Consider the following 13,917-nt stretch of genomic DNA (forward strand, 5'->3'; position numbering starts at 1 on the left):
CTTTCCGAAAGATGCTTGAATTCCGGAACAAGATTTTCCCTGATCCACAGATTCTCAGACTGAAAGACTGGTTTTTCAGATATGACTTCTCCATGAAGCATATAAAAGGCGACCACAATGTCCTCGCTGATATGTTATCTCGCCCCCGGAAAACATCCTTTCTCAAAACCAGTCACCGAGCGATTCCATTAATTCTCATGGCCTCATCCTCATCTTCACCACCAGATATTCTCTACCTTGAAGCCTCTACCCAAATACATTTCTCGCTAGAAATACCTCCAGAAACCACTGATGTCTCCAAAATCAAATTCTGTGCAAAACCCTTCTGTTACCACTATGCTCAGACTATTGGCCATCACCTTACCTTCCCAACATATCCATTCCTTAATCCTTACGTCATCAAGCCGTCATCCTTTAATACTCATGTACTATGGTATCTATGGTATCTTTCTGTTTTGTAGGTACATGCTGTATTCCTCCCTTTCCAAGAGACGTACGCTCATTTTGATGATCCAGCCAATTAGAAATCTCTGTTCTGGACTTTCCTCCAGCTATTCGATCCTCTCTTCACATGGAGAGAGAAGCTGACTACCCTTGTGGGTAATCACAACCTCTGGAAGATGGACCCAGCTGAAGCAGCCGCTGTACGCAGTATCTTCATACTTCATAGGTTGTATTTCTACAATCCTACCAGGAACCTCCTATGGTCCCAGAATCAAGCTTATGAATGGGATACGCTGTACAATTTTCCAAGTACATGACCAAGCTACAAATCTTCACTGTTGAATCATTTCTGTGAAATGAATGATCTGAAGTTCTGTATCGAGCTCATCACAGCCATTCCAAACAAAATTCATGCTCCCAAGCCACCTGACAAGGATCCTCCTGATCCAGATCCTATGGATACAGATGATGAAGACAATCCATGGAAGCAGAAGACGTACTACCATCCGATCCATGGACAGATCACGGATGATGACTATGTCAACCTCAACCTTTCGCCATCTCACCGAAGTCCATAATGGCAAGCGATGTCTACTTTATTATCTCTTAAAGTCCACAATGGTGGGCCGTTATTGTTTGCTTGTATGATAAGTTTGCTTGTAAGTCAGAGTTAGTTGGCTTAAAGTCAAGAAGTGTTGCATAATTAAAGGTGGTGGGTCACTCCCGCACAAATGCAGCCGCCCATGTGCTGTCACCTTTTAATTATGTCTGTTGTCAGTATTTAAGTCGTCTTTATGAAATTGTCAGTCGACGCCACAAAAGTCTTCACCGACTTTACTTTATGTCGTCGTCCGTCTTTATGTCTTTATCATGTTTGCTTTATGTCATTCTCAAGGTTTGCTTATCATGTAAGCTTCGGGGTCTCAGACCTCTGTACGGGACTGCCTTCCCTTTTGTAAGGCAGACTAGAATTAGAACTGGTTCATACCAGAGCTAGTTTGAAATAAAATCCCATTTTGTGTTCTTATCTTCCATGGCTTTCTAATTCCTCTTTCCCCTAAAGGCTATTTGTCCGAAGAACTTCTATCTTCTACTTTTATGAGCTTGTAATGTCTTTATGATATTACGAGGGATATCTTTACGGTGGATACTCGTAACCTACCGAGTCACTGTGCTGGCGCAAGGCAAACTTCTGGTTTAAAGAAACTATAATGGGTTCCTTGAATGATCATAACATGGCACCGAGTATGCTCTGTGCTTACCTCTAAGGAGGATCCTGCACATCAGAAAGGTTGTACGGTCCCCGAAGACCTCCTCTAATAAAACATTTGGTTGAAGGACCCGAGTTTTCCGTTTGAGTGGCCGTGTGGAAGGCCTGTGTTGGAGATGTGGTCTTAGATTGATTGCTTTCCTTTGGAAGGTCTTGGGGTTCCCGACTCTCGTGATATGGATTAAAAAAAAAATCGGCATTAAAAGTAGGGGTGGCAAAATGGGTCAAGAGTCAACGGATAGCACGTTATTTGCCCGTTTCTACTGGATTAAGGTTTAAGAGGGGACAATTCGTTTATACATGAGCTACCCAAATCCAGCCCATTTAATAAATGGGTTATATAGCTTTGGGGCGGGTGCCCATTGGGTCACCTATAAGCATTAAAAAATAATATTTTATAATTTTTATTTTTGCTTTTGGTTTTTTAGATAAAATAATATTTTATAGTTACAAGTTGTACAATTAGATTTGTTGAAAAATTGAAGAGGAAAACATGATACACAAAAATAGGTGATAGATTATATTTATATAGGTGTTGTTTTAAAAATTTTAATTTGTATTTTTTTTTATAAAAAAAATTTGAAGAAATGAACTATTTTTAAAATTTTAAGTTTTTTGTTAAGATATTAATGAACAAAATAAATGAACACCATTTTTAAATAAATTTTGAGTCAATTTCGTGAAATGTTAAGAAAAATAATTAAAATAAATAAATTATATTTTTTAATGGGTAACATGTACTTATTTATTAAATGGATAACTTTAAATTTGTAGATTGCTCACGTATTAATAAACGAATCAATTTGAACCCGAACCCGCTTGTGACCCGTACAAACCTAGCCGTGGCCGGTACAAACCTAGCCCATCAATCTATTTTGCCACTGCTAATAGCCTAACAGAACAACAAAAATGTACAGGATAAAAAGTATTGGGTTGGGTGTACATGGGTTATTCTCCTTCTAGCCTAAGCTGTTCAAGCATAATTCCAAGTTTTTTTTTTTTTTTTTTGGCACCAAGCTCAGCCCAACCCAACTGACTATATGAAGATCAGCCCAAAATTTTGAACCGACGACATTGAATTTGGGGCAAATAATATCTCATCAGAGTTGATCTCAAAACTCTGATAATTAGTATCAAAGTTACTTTGAGAGTACTATTATGTGAAACTTTACATAGAAATACTCTGCATCGGAGATTGAATGAGAGAAAATGTTATAGTCTCATATCGAATTCGTGTTAAGAAAATTTAGAGTTTATAAGGTTGGTTCGAACGCTAATTATATGAGGCATCGGCCGAGAAGCTGAAACCTATCCAAAAACCTTCCTAGCTAGCATATGCTGAAACCAAGAAACAGTGGGGCCTTGGAGATTTAGGCTCCAAATGATATTTAGAGTAGGATCCTCTGAATTGTTCAAGTTAATTAGGCAATGTCCCATCTTAAGGATGTGCAGACTTGAGATTTTTTGGATAGACCATTTGGGAATATACAGTCAAATCTGTTGATCAGACCCTTCAAGTCTTGGGAAAGGAATGAAACAACAGAGCTGCTTCTTATTTTGTGTTTCCCCACCCAATTAAGTCAATGGAAGTGTCTCTTAGTACTTAAATTTCTTTGAAAACTTTAGGTGACTTTGCTGAATTTTATGTGAAAAAGGAAAGAAAAAAAAAAAAAAAAGAAAAAAAATTTATTTTTTATTATATCTTGTTTTTTTTTTTTTAGAGGAGGACGACATCTCCATTTATTTATGATATACCCATACTTTTGGCGGAGGAATGCCGTGGCTATAAGACAAGCAATGAGAGATTACATATAGAAAATAAAATAAAATTTAAAAGTCTCCCAAAAACAACACCAACATCCAACCAAAATAGGACTACAAGTCCAAACAAATCTAAATAAGAACTTACTAACCAATAAAATACCCCACGCATTAAACTAAACAAAAGAAAAAAACAAAAGAAACCAACTAAACATATCTCATATAAGTCGTACTCATCTTATTCAGTTTATAACTCTAGGAAGTTAACTACTATTTATAAACAAATTATTCCTCCCCATAGCACCTTATCGAGTCAAAGCATCTGCCACTTTATTCCCTTATTTATATAAATTATTTATAGAAAAGTCTACTCCCTCCAATAAACCAATAAGCTGCTCCCAAAAATCCTACAAATACCACAAGGAGCACTTACTGGATATTATCCAATCAACTACAATATTCGAATCACATTCAATATCAATACTGGTATGACTCAAATGTTTGCAAATCTTTATTCCTTCCATCACTGCTCTCAATTCAGTTTCATTATTTGAATAAGAACCAAAATATTTTGAAAAACCAAAAATAAAAAAACCTGTATAGTTTCTAAGGATGCCACCACCATCCATCGGCCCTGGATTCCCCCAGCTGTTCCCATCCAAATTTAGTTTCAACTTCCCTTGTCTCGGTTTTAGTCATCTCACACCTTACATAATTTTATTTTTTATTATATCTTTCTTACTATTAAAATTTTTTTAAAAAATAATGATGTGTAAAATTAAATTTTTATTTATAAATTTTGTATATTATTTGGTTTCTTTCTCATATTTCTTGATAATCAAACATGAAAAATGTGGATTTCTTAATATTTTCCTTTCCTTTCTCTAATATTTTATGAATTCCAAACGGGCCTAATTTACATTTTCATTTCTGGCTATCAATGAAAGTAAGAAAAAAAAAAAAAAAAATCAAATCCATGAACAAAATTTTAATTTTCCACATTATTAATATTTAGTTTTTTTTAGTCATATTGAAATAAACTTTCATTTTTTATAATATTTAATATATAAGGAAAATAAAAGGAAAAATAAGTTTCTCTCTTATTTTTCTTTCCCTTCCTTTTCCCAAACAAAATTATTGATCCAAAAGGACCCCGAGTATTTCATTGTTTGAGCAACAAACTAAAAAAAACGGGTCATGATAATTTCCAAAGTTTTTATGTAATCTTTTAAACAATTTTTGAGCACCACAAAAATAATTTCTTTTTTTTTTGGAAGAACACCTGAAAAATAATTTCAATTTTGTTTAGAATAATTTAAATAAACTATTGCACATATATAATTATACAAGGACTCATTCTTCAAGTTTCTTTTTCCTGAAAATTATAATAAGCTAACTCATGCATAGTCTTGTTGAGTCCATAAGACCAACATATAATAATATTGAATTAAAGTTAGGAAGTGTGGTCACGTGTCACTTTCTAAAATTGTTACTCTCAAAAGATAATTACTGCGTAAGTTAAAATCAATCATTTAATTACTCATATATTATAACACGCCACCAAATATATTATCACTTTTAAAAAAAGTAATACTTATATTAAAATATTGAATAGCCCACAATTACAAGATTGTAAAATTTAATTTATAAAATTAATACTTATATTAAAATATTGAATAGCCCACAATTAATACTTACAATCACATCATTAATTAGCTAATCCCCACATTTTTTTGAATCAAACATTATAAAATTTAATTTATAAAATTGAACAACAGAGTGCAATTAATGCTTTATCACAATACAAATTATTTCCTCCATGAAATAATCATGAATTTTGAAAAAGAATACTACAAAAGGAGAGAAAAAATCACATCAAATAAAGAAATTAAGAAAGACTTACAATATACGAATCCTATCACTTTATATTTATATATATATTTTTTCTATTTAGCGTAAATATATAGAATTCACTTAGTTAAAATGAGCGCCACTTACGCTAAAAATGATAATATTACAAAATACGTTAGGATTCGTACATTATAATTTACATATATCCTAACTAATAACGATAGCGTTATTGATTACATAGACCGGTAAGCTTCACAAACTCACATAATAGAAGAAGACAACTATAACATTATCTATAATATCATCAAACAATTTTACCTGGATGACACGGGTTTGTATTATTATGACCTAAATTGACTACACAAAAATACGTGGGATCCACACTATTTTGCACGTAGGATGGTAATATTAGGGACCCATGTCATGTTACTCTCTTCCTTACTTCTTGGATGTGGACTTGTTTGAACTTGAAGGGTACCCTATCCCATGGCGCCCGCAGGGGAAAACGGCAAACACGGCGCTGGCAGCTACGCCGATCACCGGCGGCAGGGACATCATGAGAGCCTTCTGAGTCGACTCAAAGGAAGGGTAGAAGCAATCGACCGTGTTGGAGTCCAGAAGAGCCAACGCCGCAAACACCACCACCGAGAACAAGGAGTGCACGAAGTCCCCCACCTGGAGCTTGTACTGGGACTCGTCCACGGACTCGCTGGAGTCGGGCGACGGCCAGAGACCCTTTGTGGTGGCGAAGCCGTAGTGGGTGGCGCCGTCACTGCCGGTGTAGCTGTCAGTGAAGGAGGAGAAGAAGCAGGAGAGGCCGCACAGGCCGATGAGGACGCTGGTGAGGACCTTGTTGACAGGGTGGCACTGGCCGTTGTTGGAGAGGACGGGGTTAAGGAACTGGAAGGCGAAGACGGTGCCGGTGGGAAGGAGCTTGATGAGGTTTCCGATGCCGGAAAATGTCATGTCAGAGTATGATTTCTTCTGGGAGGTGGAAGATGATGATTCGTTGCTGCTTCCTGCCATTTGGGCTTCAGAATTAAAATCAGAAGATGGATCAATTAATTTCTTTGATAACATGTGTGTGTCTTTTCCGATGTGTGGGTGAAATCTTTTGTGGGTATTTATAGAGAGAGAGGGAGAGGAGCTGCATGCAAAGGGTTGCTTCTACGAAACATCGTACGTACGTAGGAGAGCTAGCTGAGGTTGTGGGTTCATTAACCTTTACTCCTCTTGAGTCATTAATTAGTTTCTAATTCAAGGTTTTGATGTTTAGTCAAATTACTCTCTCTCTCTCTCTCTCTCTCTCTCTCTCTCTCTCTCTCTCTCTCTCTCTCTCTCTCTCTCTCTCTCTATGTGGCGTGCTATGGGAAGGCGTGAACTCATGATCATCGATCTCAAAGTGGAAAATGCACCATATTGATTAATTCAATTCCTACCATTCTTCATTGGTTATGGTCAGTCTTAATTACATTCTTTGATGGAGAGATTTGTACATGTGGCTTGCTAGCTCGCTAGCAGGGAATATTCAATATACATACACATTCATTTGAATTATAATTATAGTATTTGGCTAATTAATGTGTGTGTATATATATATATATATATATATATATATATATATATATATTTGTGTGTGTGTATGTGTGTGTGTTTTCATGTCTCATCAAAGATCACAGTTAGAGTACAAAATCTATTTTATTTGTTTTTTTACTAGTTATTGTCCACAATAAATATTGATTAATTGAGTTAAAATCTTGACACGATCAAAGTTAACTAATGATTTTTTTTTTTTCGTTTGATATATTGTGTGCTTGTTATGATTTTACTATTTTAAACAAATAAATGTTGTAAAGTAAATGATAGCAATTAATTAATATACTACATGTTGACAATTTATTAATAGAGTAGTAATGGTCTAGGCTTTTAGATATATAGAGTAGTTGTGTATATATATTTTAAGAGGTTTGACTTAAAAATTAAAAGTTTAAATTTTTGGTGTTATATCAAATTTCATCCGAACATATAATTATATATTTATTTCTTTTAATACACTTCTAAAGTTCAACTAGTTTGTGTGTAATAGAAACGACGCGTTACCCTAATAAATACTTTTTGAACCCTCATCTTATAAGTAATAACTTATGTGAAATAATTCTTAAATATTACCGACATTTTTAAGTGATTCACATATATCCATAACTTTTTCTATAAGATAAAAATGTCAAGTGGCACGATGGACTTTCTTATTTTTTTTTATTTTGATAAATATAAAGGCTTCATAATCTAGGGTTGCTTTTTAACATTTTTTTTTTTTTTTTTATCTATAAAGGTCAGTTTGGATTAAAATTTTACTCGGAGAGGAAAAGAAAGGAAAATAAGAAGGAAATTCATTTTTTACTATGTTTTCTTTCTATATCAAATCCCATTTAAAATGAAAAATTATTCTAATAGGATTAACAATTAAAGAAAAAATCAAATGTAAAGATGTATAAAATAAAAATAATTTTTTTATTAAATTGGTATGTATTTTAATTTTTTTTCTTTCTTGATAACCTAATTAACATGAAAAATTGGAATTGTTCCTATTTTCCTTTTCTTTGCCCAATATTTTTCATGTTCCAAACAAAGCATTAGAGACTGACAAGCTTTGAATATGTACAATGACAAGTATTCCATTTTCGATCACACATTGCTTTTGAGTGGCTTAATTTGTATGTATTTGATAGATGGGCAGATACTACATGCATGGGGAATGAATGAATTTCAAACTCACATAATAGAAGAAGACAACTATCACATTCTCTATAATATCATCAAACAACTTTACCTGGATGTCACGGGTTTGTATTATTATGACCTAAATTGACTACACAAAATTACATGGGATCCACACTATTTTGCACGTAGGAGGGTAATATTAGGGACCCATGTCATGTTACTCTCTTCCTTACTTCTTGGATGCGGACTTGTTTGAACTTGAAGGGTACCCTATCCCATGGCGCCTGCAGGGGAAAACGGCAAACACGGCGCTGGCAACTACGCCGATCACCGGAGGCAGGGACATCATGAGAGCCTTCTGAGTCGACTCAAAGGAAGGGTAGAAGCAATCGACCGTGTTGGAGTCCAGAAGAGATACCGCCGCGAACACCACCACCGAGAACAAGGCGTGCACGAAGTCCCCCACCTGGAGCTTGTACTGGGACACGTCCACGGACTCGCTGGAGTCGGGCGACGGCCAGAGACCCTTCGTGGTGACGATGCCGTAGTGGGTGGCACCGTCACTGCCGGTGTAGCTGTCAGTGAAGGAGGAGAAGAAGCAGGAGAGGCCGCACAGGCCGATGAGGACGCTGGTGAGGACCTTGTTGACAGGGTGGCACTGGCCGTTGTTGGAGAGGACGGGGTTAAGGAACTGGAAGGCGAAGACGGTGCCGGTGGGAAGGAGCTTGATGAGGTTTCCGATGCCGGAAAATGTCATGTCAGAGTATGATTTCTTCTGGGAGGTGGAAGATGATGATTCGTTGCTGCTTCCTGCCATTTGGGCTTCAGAATTAAAATCAGAAGATGGATCAAATAATTTCTTTGATAACATGTGTGTGTCTTTTCCGATATGTGGGTGAAATCTTTTGTGGGTTCATTAACCTTTACTCCTCGAGTCATTAACTAGTTTCTAATTCAAGGTTTTGATGTTTAGTCAAATTACTCTCTCTCTCTCTCTCTCTCTCTCTCTCTCTCTCTCTGTATTTCTAATTCAAGGTTTTGATGTTTAGTCAAATTACTCTCTCTCTCTCTCTCTCTCTCTCTCTCTCTCTCTCTCTCTCTCTCTCTCTCTCTCTCTCTCTATGTGGCGTGCTATGGGAAGGCATGAAGATCATCGATCTCAAAGTGGAAAATGCACCATATTGATTAATTCAATTCCTACCATTCTTCATTGGTTATGGTCAGTCTTAATTACATTCTTTGATGGAGAGATTTGTACACGTGACTTGCTAGCTCGCTAGCAGGGAATATTCAATATACATACACATCCATTTGAATTATAATTATAGTATTTGGCTAATTAATGTGTGTGTGTGTGTCTATATATATATATATATATATTTGTGTGTGTGTGTGTTTTCATTTTTCATCAAGGATCACAGTTAGAGCACAAAATCTATTTTATTTGTGTTTTTACTAGTTATTGTCGACAATAAATATTGATTAATTGAGTTAAAATCTTGACAAGATCAAAGTTAACTAATGCTTTTTTATTTTTATATTTTTTTCGTTTGGTATATTGTGTGCTTGTTCAGATTTTACTATTTTAAACAAATAAAATGTTGTAAAGTAAATGATAGCAATTAATTAATATACTACATGTTGACAATTTATTAATAGAGTAGTAATGGTCTAGGCTTTTAGATATATAGAGTAGTTGTGTATATATATTTTAAGAGTTTTGACTTAAAAATTAAAAGTTTAAATTTTTGGTGTTGTATATTAAATTTCATCCGAACATATAATTATATGTTTATTTCTTTTAATACCCTTCTAAAATTCAACTAGTTTGTGTGTAATAGAAACGACGCTTACACTAATAAATACTTTTTGAGCACTCATCTTATAAGTAATAACTTATGTGAAATAATTCTTAAATATTACCGACATTTTTGAGTGATTCACATATATGCATAACTTTTTCTATAAGATAAAAATGTCAAGTGGCACAATGGAATTTTTTTTTTTTTTTGATAAATATAAAGGGTTCATAATCTACAATTGCTTTTTTTAAAAAACATTTTTTTTAATCTATAAAGGTCAGTTTGGATTAAAAATTTTACTCGGAGAAAAGAAAAGAAAGGGAAATAAGAAGGAAATTCATTTTTTACTATGTTTTCTCTCTATATCAAATCCCATTTAAAATGAAAAATTATTCTAATAGGATTAACAATTAAGGAAAAAACCAAATGTTTTTTTTTTTACTATGTTTTTACTATGTTTTTTTCTTTCTTTCTTGATAACCTAATTAACATGAAAAATTAGAATTGTTCCTATTTTTCTTTTCTTTGCCCAATATTTTTCATGTTCCAAACAAAGCATTAGAGACTGACAAGCTTTGAACATGTACAATGACAAGTATTCCATTTTCGATCACACAGTGCTTTTGAATGGCTTAATTTGTATGTATTTGATAGATGGGCAGATACTACATGCATGGAGAATGAATGAATTTCAAATATATTGTGACAATTAATTTATTAATAATCTCAAGAAGCCCCCCTTGGGGTTGCTCGGGTGGTAAGTTTTGAGTTTGGTTTACCGCGATGGTTCGAACCCGTTGCCCATGAAATCAGATTCAAGTATTAAGTGGAGAAGGGTAGAGGAACGAACCCATTATCCCTTGGGTTTGGTGCCGTACTAGGGATTCCATTATGGCTCGTCGGTAGCTAGTGTTCTCATGTAAAATACATGCACACATATACATATATATACATACACACACACATTTATATATATATATATATATATATATATATATATATATATATATATGGACCAAATTCTAATAGTAAACACATGAATCCAACTACCAGTCTACCCAAGTCCATTCAATTCCCGTTTCAAGAAAAGTGGCAAAGCATGATTTCGAACAAGCTAGGAGTATACGTAATTTGAAATTGAATTTGGATCATTCAAATATGCGGTCTGCAATGTGGATGATGAGCTGACCAATTCTGCACGAGTCTCTTATCCAACCCTTGTTCCACTTTTGGTTCCAGCAATTTTCTATACCAAACGAAGATGTAACGTGCAGTCAAATAATCTATTGGTTACAAGTAATATGTCGCATCCCAAAAAAAAATAATTAGCTTATAAAAAAAGAGATGAACAGAGTCAACTGCAATGAATGTCAAAGTTAAATAAGAGTCTATCAAGTAAAGAATAGTTAAGGATAATTTTAATTGAGGCAACCATTTAGGAAACTACTTATAACTCTAAATTTGACTTAGAAACGAGAGGAGTATAAATACTTTTTTTTTCTATCTTATAAAACACAAACCTTTCAAAATATGCACACAATGTGAGACGAGTACATTAATTTCAGCCCCTATTATCTTGTTCACTTCCCTCCCTCTACCACATTATTTATCTCTATTTTTCTCTCTTTCTTTCTTTAATATCTCTCCCTCTCATTAGCTTTTCTAATCTATTTCTAGTCACCTCCTTAATTTATTTCTCTCACCATTTACGACTTTTACAATTTTATATCCTATTTTTCCACGACTGCAATATATATATATATATATATATATATATATATATATATATGCAGGGGCGGATCTGAAGGGGTGTGGTTAGACCTGACAAAGCGGATCAAGTTAGATAATACGCGGCGGATAAGGCAGATTATCAGGTTAAAAAATCATAATTCATATTCGACTCGTTTGAGTGATGGATTAGGCGGTTTTGGGTCGGATAATTCATGGCGGATGGGCGGATAATCCACTATTTTTAAATATAATTTTATTAATAATTTATTATGTATAATAATAATTTAAGTTATATAAGAAAACTTGCAATTAATTTGTGTATTAACTTTTTTAGTAACTATATCAATCATTCAATCGTTTCTATTAATTAACAACTCTTGATTCATGTAAGTAAAAATGTAAGCATTAAAACATAATAAATTAGTCTAACCCAACTCAAAATAGAAACTCAAACTGTGTGATATAAATTATGGTATTTTTTAGTAAAAGGATATTAATATATATTGAAATGCATATTACCAAAAGATAAAACAAAGAAACAAAACTATAAAAGAGCTACAGTTTTACTATCATTAATTAGTCTAAAATTTGTACAAACAATTTTTTTTTTGGACCATGAACACTTCACCAATTGCCGATCAACACTTTTTGCATAATAGTTAAGACCCCCCAACTGTGTAGTACAATACTGATAAAATCTTTGGGAAACTCAAGTAAATGAACTGTCTCTACTTAGAGACATGTCTCTAATTCTTCACCTCAACAGCAACAGATTCTTTAGCATAGTCCCTAAAACTTTCACGAACCTCTCTTCCCTCAAAGAATTAGATCTCAGCAACAACCTCCTCTCAGGTTCCTTCCCCACAGCGACCTGCTCATGCCAAATCTCGTCTACTTAGACCTCAGATTCAACAGCTTCATAGGACTAATTCAAAAGGACCTATTCAACAAGCGCCTTGATGTGATCCTCCTCAACAATAACCAGTGTGTGGCAGATGAGTTTACATAATGGTAAAATTTGATTTAGAAGTACTACAAATAACTGAGACTGAGGAAACACGTATAAATAATACACAATATAACTCATACCTATGTTGCTTAACATAATCTTCTTCTTTTTTTTAAATACTTTGTTCATGATACTTCTAATATTTATAGGTATGTCTATAGGTTTCTGTAAATCTAGATATATATAATAACTGGAAAAACTTCCCTGGATGGATAACTGAAAGTCGTGATTTAACCCCTCATGATAGGGTTGTGCGGTCTGCAGGCGAGACTTATCATTGGCTGGCCAACCAGGATAAGTCAACTGAACTCAGAAAGTCTAATCGGCCTCCTTAACCCTAACTGACGGGGAGCCTACCCACAACATAGGCATGATCGAGTACTGAAAATCCACATACTATTTGAGGTATATGGTAGCACTCTGAATTGAAAATAACTATGGTATCGTGCTATGAAACTAATCTGGTCCATCAGGGTCTGATACTATATATATATATATATATATATATATGTAATTGATATTTCTATATTACTATTTTAATATGATTTTAATATAACTGAAATAACCATAACGTGAAATAACTGATCTGAATGTGCTGTATAATTTGAATACTGAATATTTGAAGATTTAAATACTGAACATCTGAAATGTTATTGTTCTGAAATCTGTAAATCATGGTATACTGAAAATGCTGTATTATTTATTTTTCTGAATAAATTCCATAAAAATGTGATTCTACAAAATCTAAAAATATCTATATCTCTGTAGATATTTTTACATACATATATATATATATATATATATATATATATATATATATATACATACCGTACATCATGATATTTTGAAATTTGTATAAATTTTGTATAATACTATTTTCTACTAAGATGTTGTAAATCATGATATCTGAAAGCTATAAAAATACTATATTGATCTGATACTAACTCATGCCACAACTAAATAAAGAGCCTCTATACTAACATCTATACTTTCTCGAAACACATAAACCTACTGATAATATTACTAATTTAATTGGCATAGCATATTTCCCTTACCTGACTATCTGAGCACTAAATGCTATTTACAATCTCACGCATGCGGCGTTCATAATTTCAACATCTTGAGATAACACAAGTATAATTTCCCAATCAAACAACTGCATTCATCTAGATAATTATCACATACATATTCTCCCCAAATCCACATATGCACAATTTCTATATTATAAACCACTTATCATTTTACCCGGGTTCTTGAAATATCATCCACTGGGGTCCTCAACCCATATCTGTAGGGTCCCAAAATGCCCTATCCCTAAAAATATAATA

At 33.9% G+C, this 13,917-nt stretch overlaps 2 protein-coding genes across 2 annotated transcripts; both read right to left on the bottom strand.

The window, feature by feature from the left end:
* Positions 1–5,449: 5,449 nt before the first annotated feature.
* Positions 5,450–6,439, bottom strand: LOC131150452 (protein DMP2-like). The gene has a single exon (XM_058101176.1). It carries the CDS (start codon positions 6,404–6,406, stop codon positions 5,765–5,767), a length of 642 nt encoding a protein of 213 aa, XP_057957159.1. The 5' UTR covers positions 6,407–6,439; the 3' UTR covers positions 5,450–5,764.
* A 1,588-nt stretch (positions 6,440–8,027) lies between these two features.
* LOC131150453 (protein DMP2-like) lies at positions 8,028–9,300 on the bottom strand. Its single transcript, XM_058101177.1, has one exon. The coding sequence runs from the start codon at positions 8,916–8,918 to the stop codon at positions 8,277–8,279; it is 642 nt and encodes a 213-aa protein (XP_057957160.1). The 5' UTR covers positions 8,919–9,300; the 3' UTR covers positions 8,028–8,276.
* Between the last annotated feature and the right edge of the window lie 4,617 nt (positions 9,301–13,917).

This window comes from Malania oleifera, chromosome 3 (assembly GCF_029873635.1).
Source record: "Malania oleifera isolate guangnan ecotype guangnan chromosome 3, ASM2987363v1, whole genome shotgun sequence".
In the NCBI taxonomy this organism is placed as follows: Eukaryota; Viridiplantae; Streptophyta; class Magnoliopsida; order Santalales; family Ximeniaceae; genus Malania; species Malania oleifera.

Bases quoted from the DNA above. Each gene is read 5' to 3' on its own strand.
- LOC131150452 (XM_058101176.1), bottom strand. From the start codon at position 6,406: ATGTTATCAAAGAAATTAATTGATCCATCTTCTGATTTTAATTCTGAA.
- LOC131150453 (XM_058101177.1), bottom strand. From the start codon at position 8,918: ATGTTATCAAAGAAATTATTTGATCCATCTTCTGATTTTAATTCTGAA.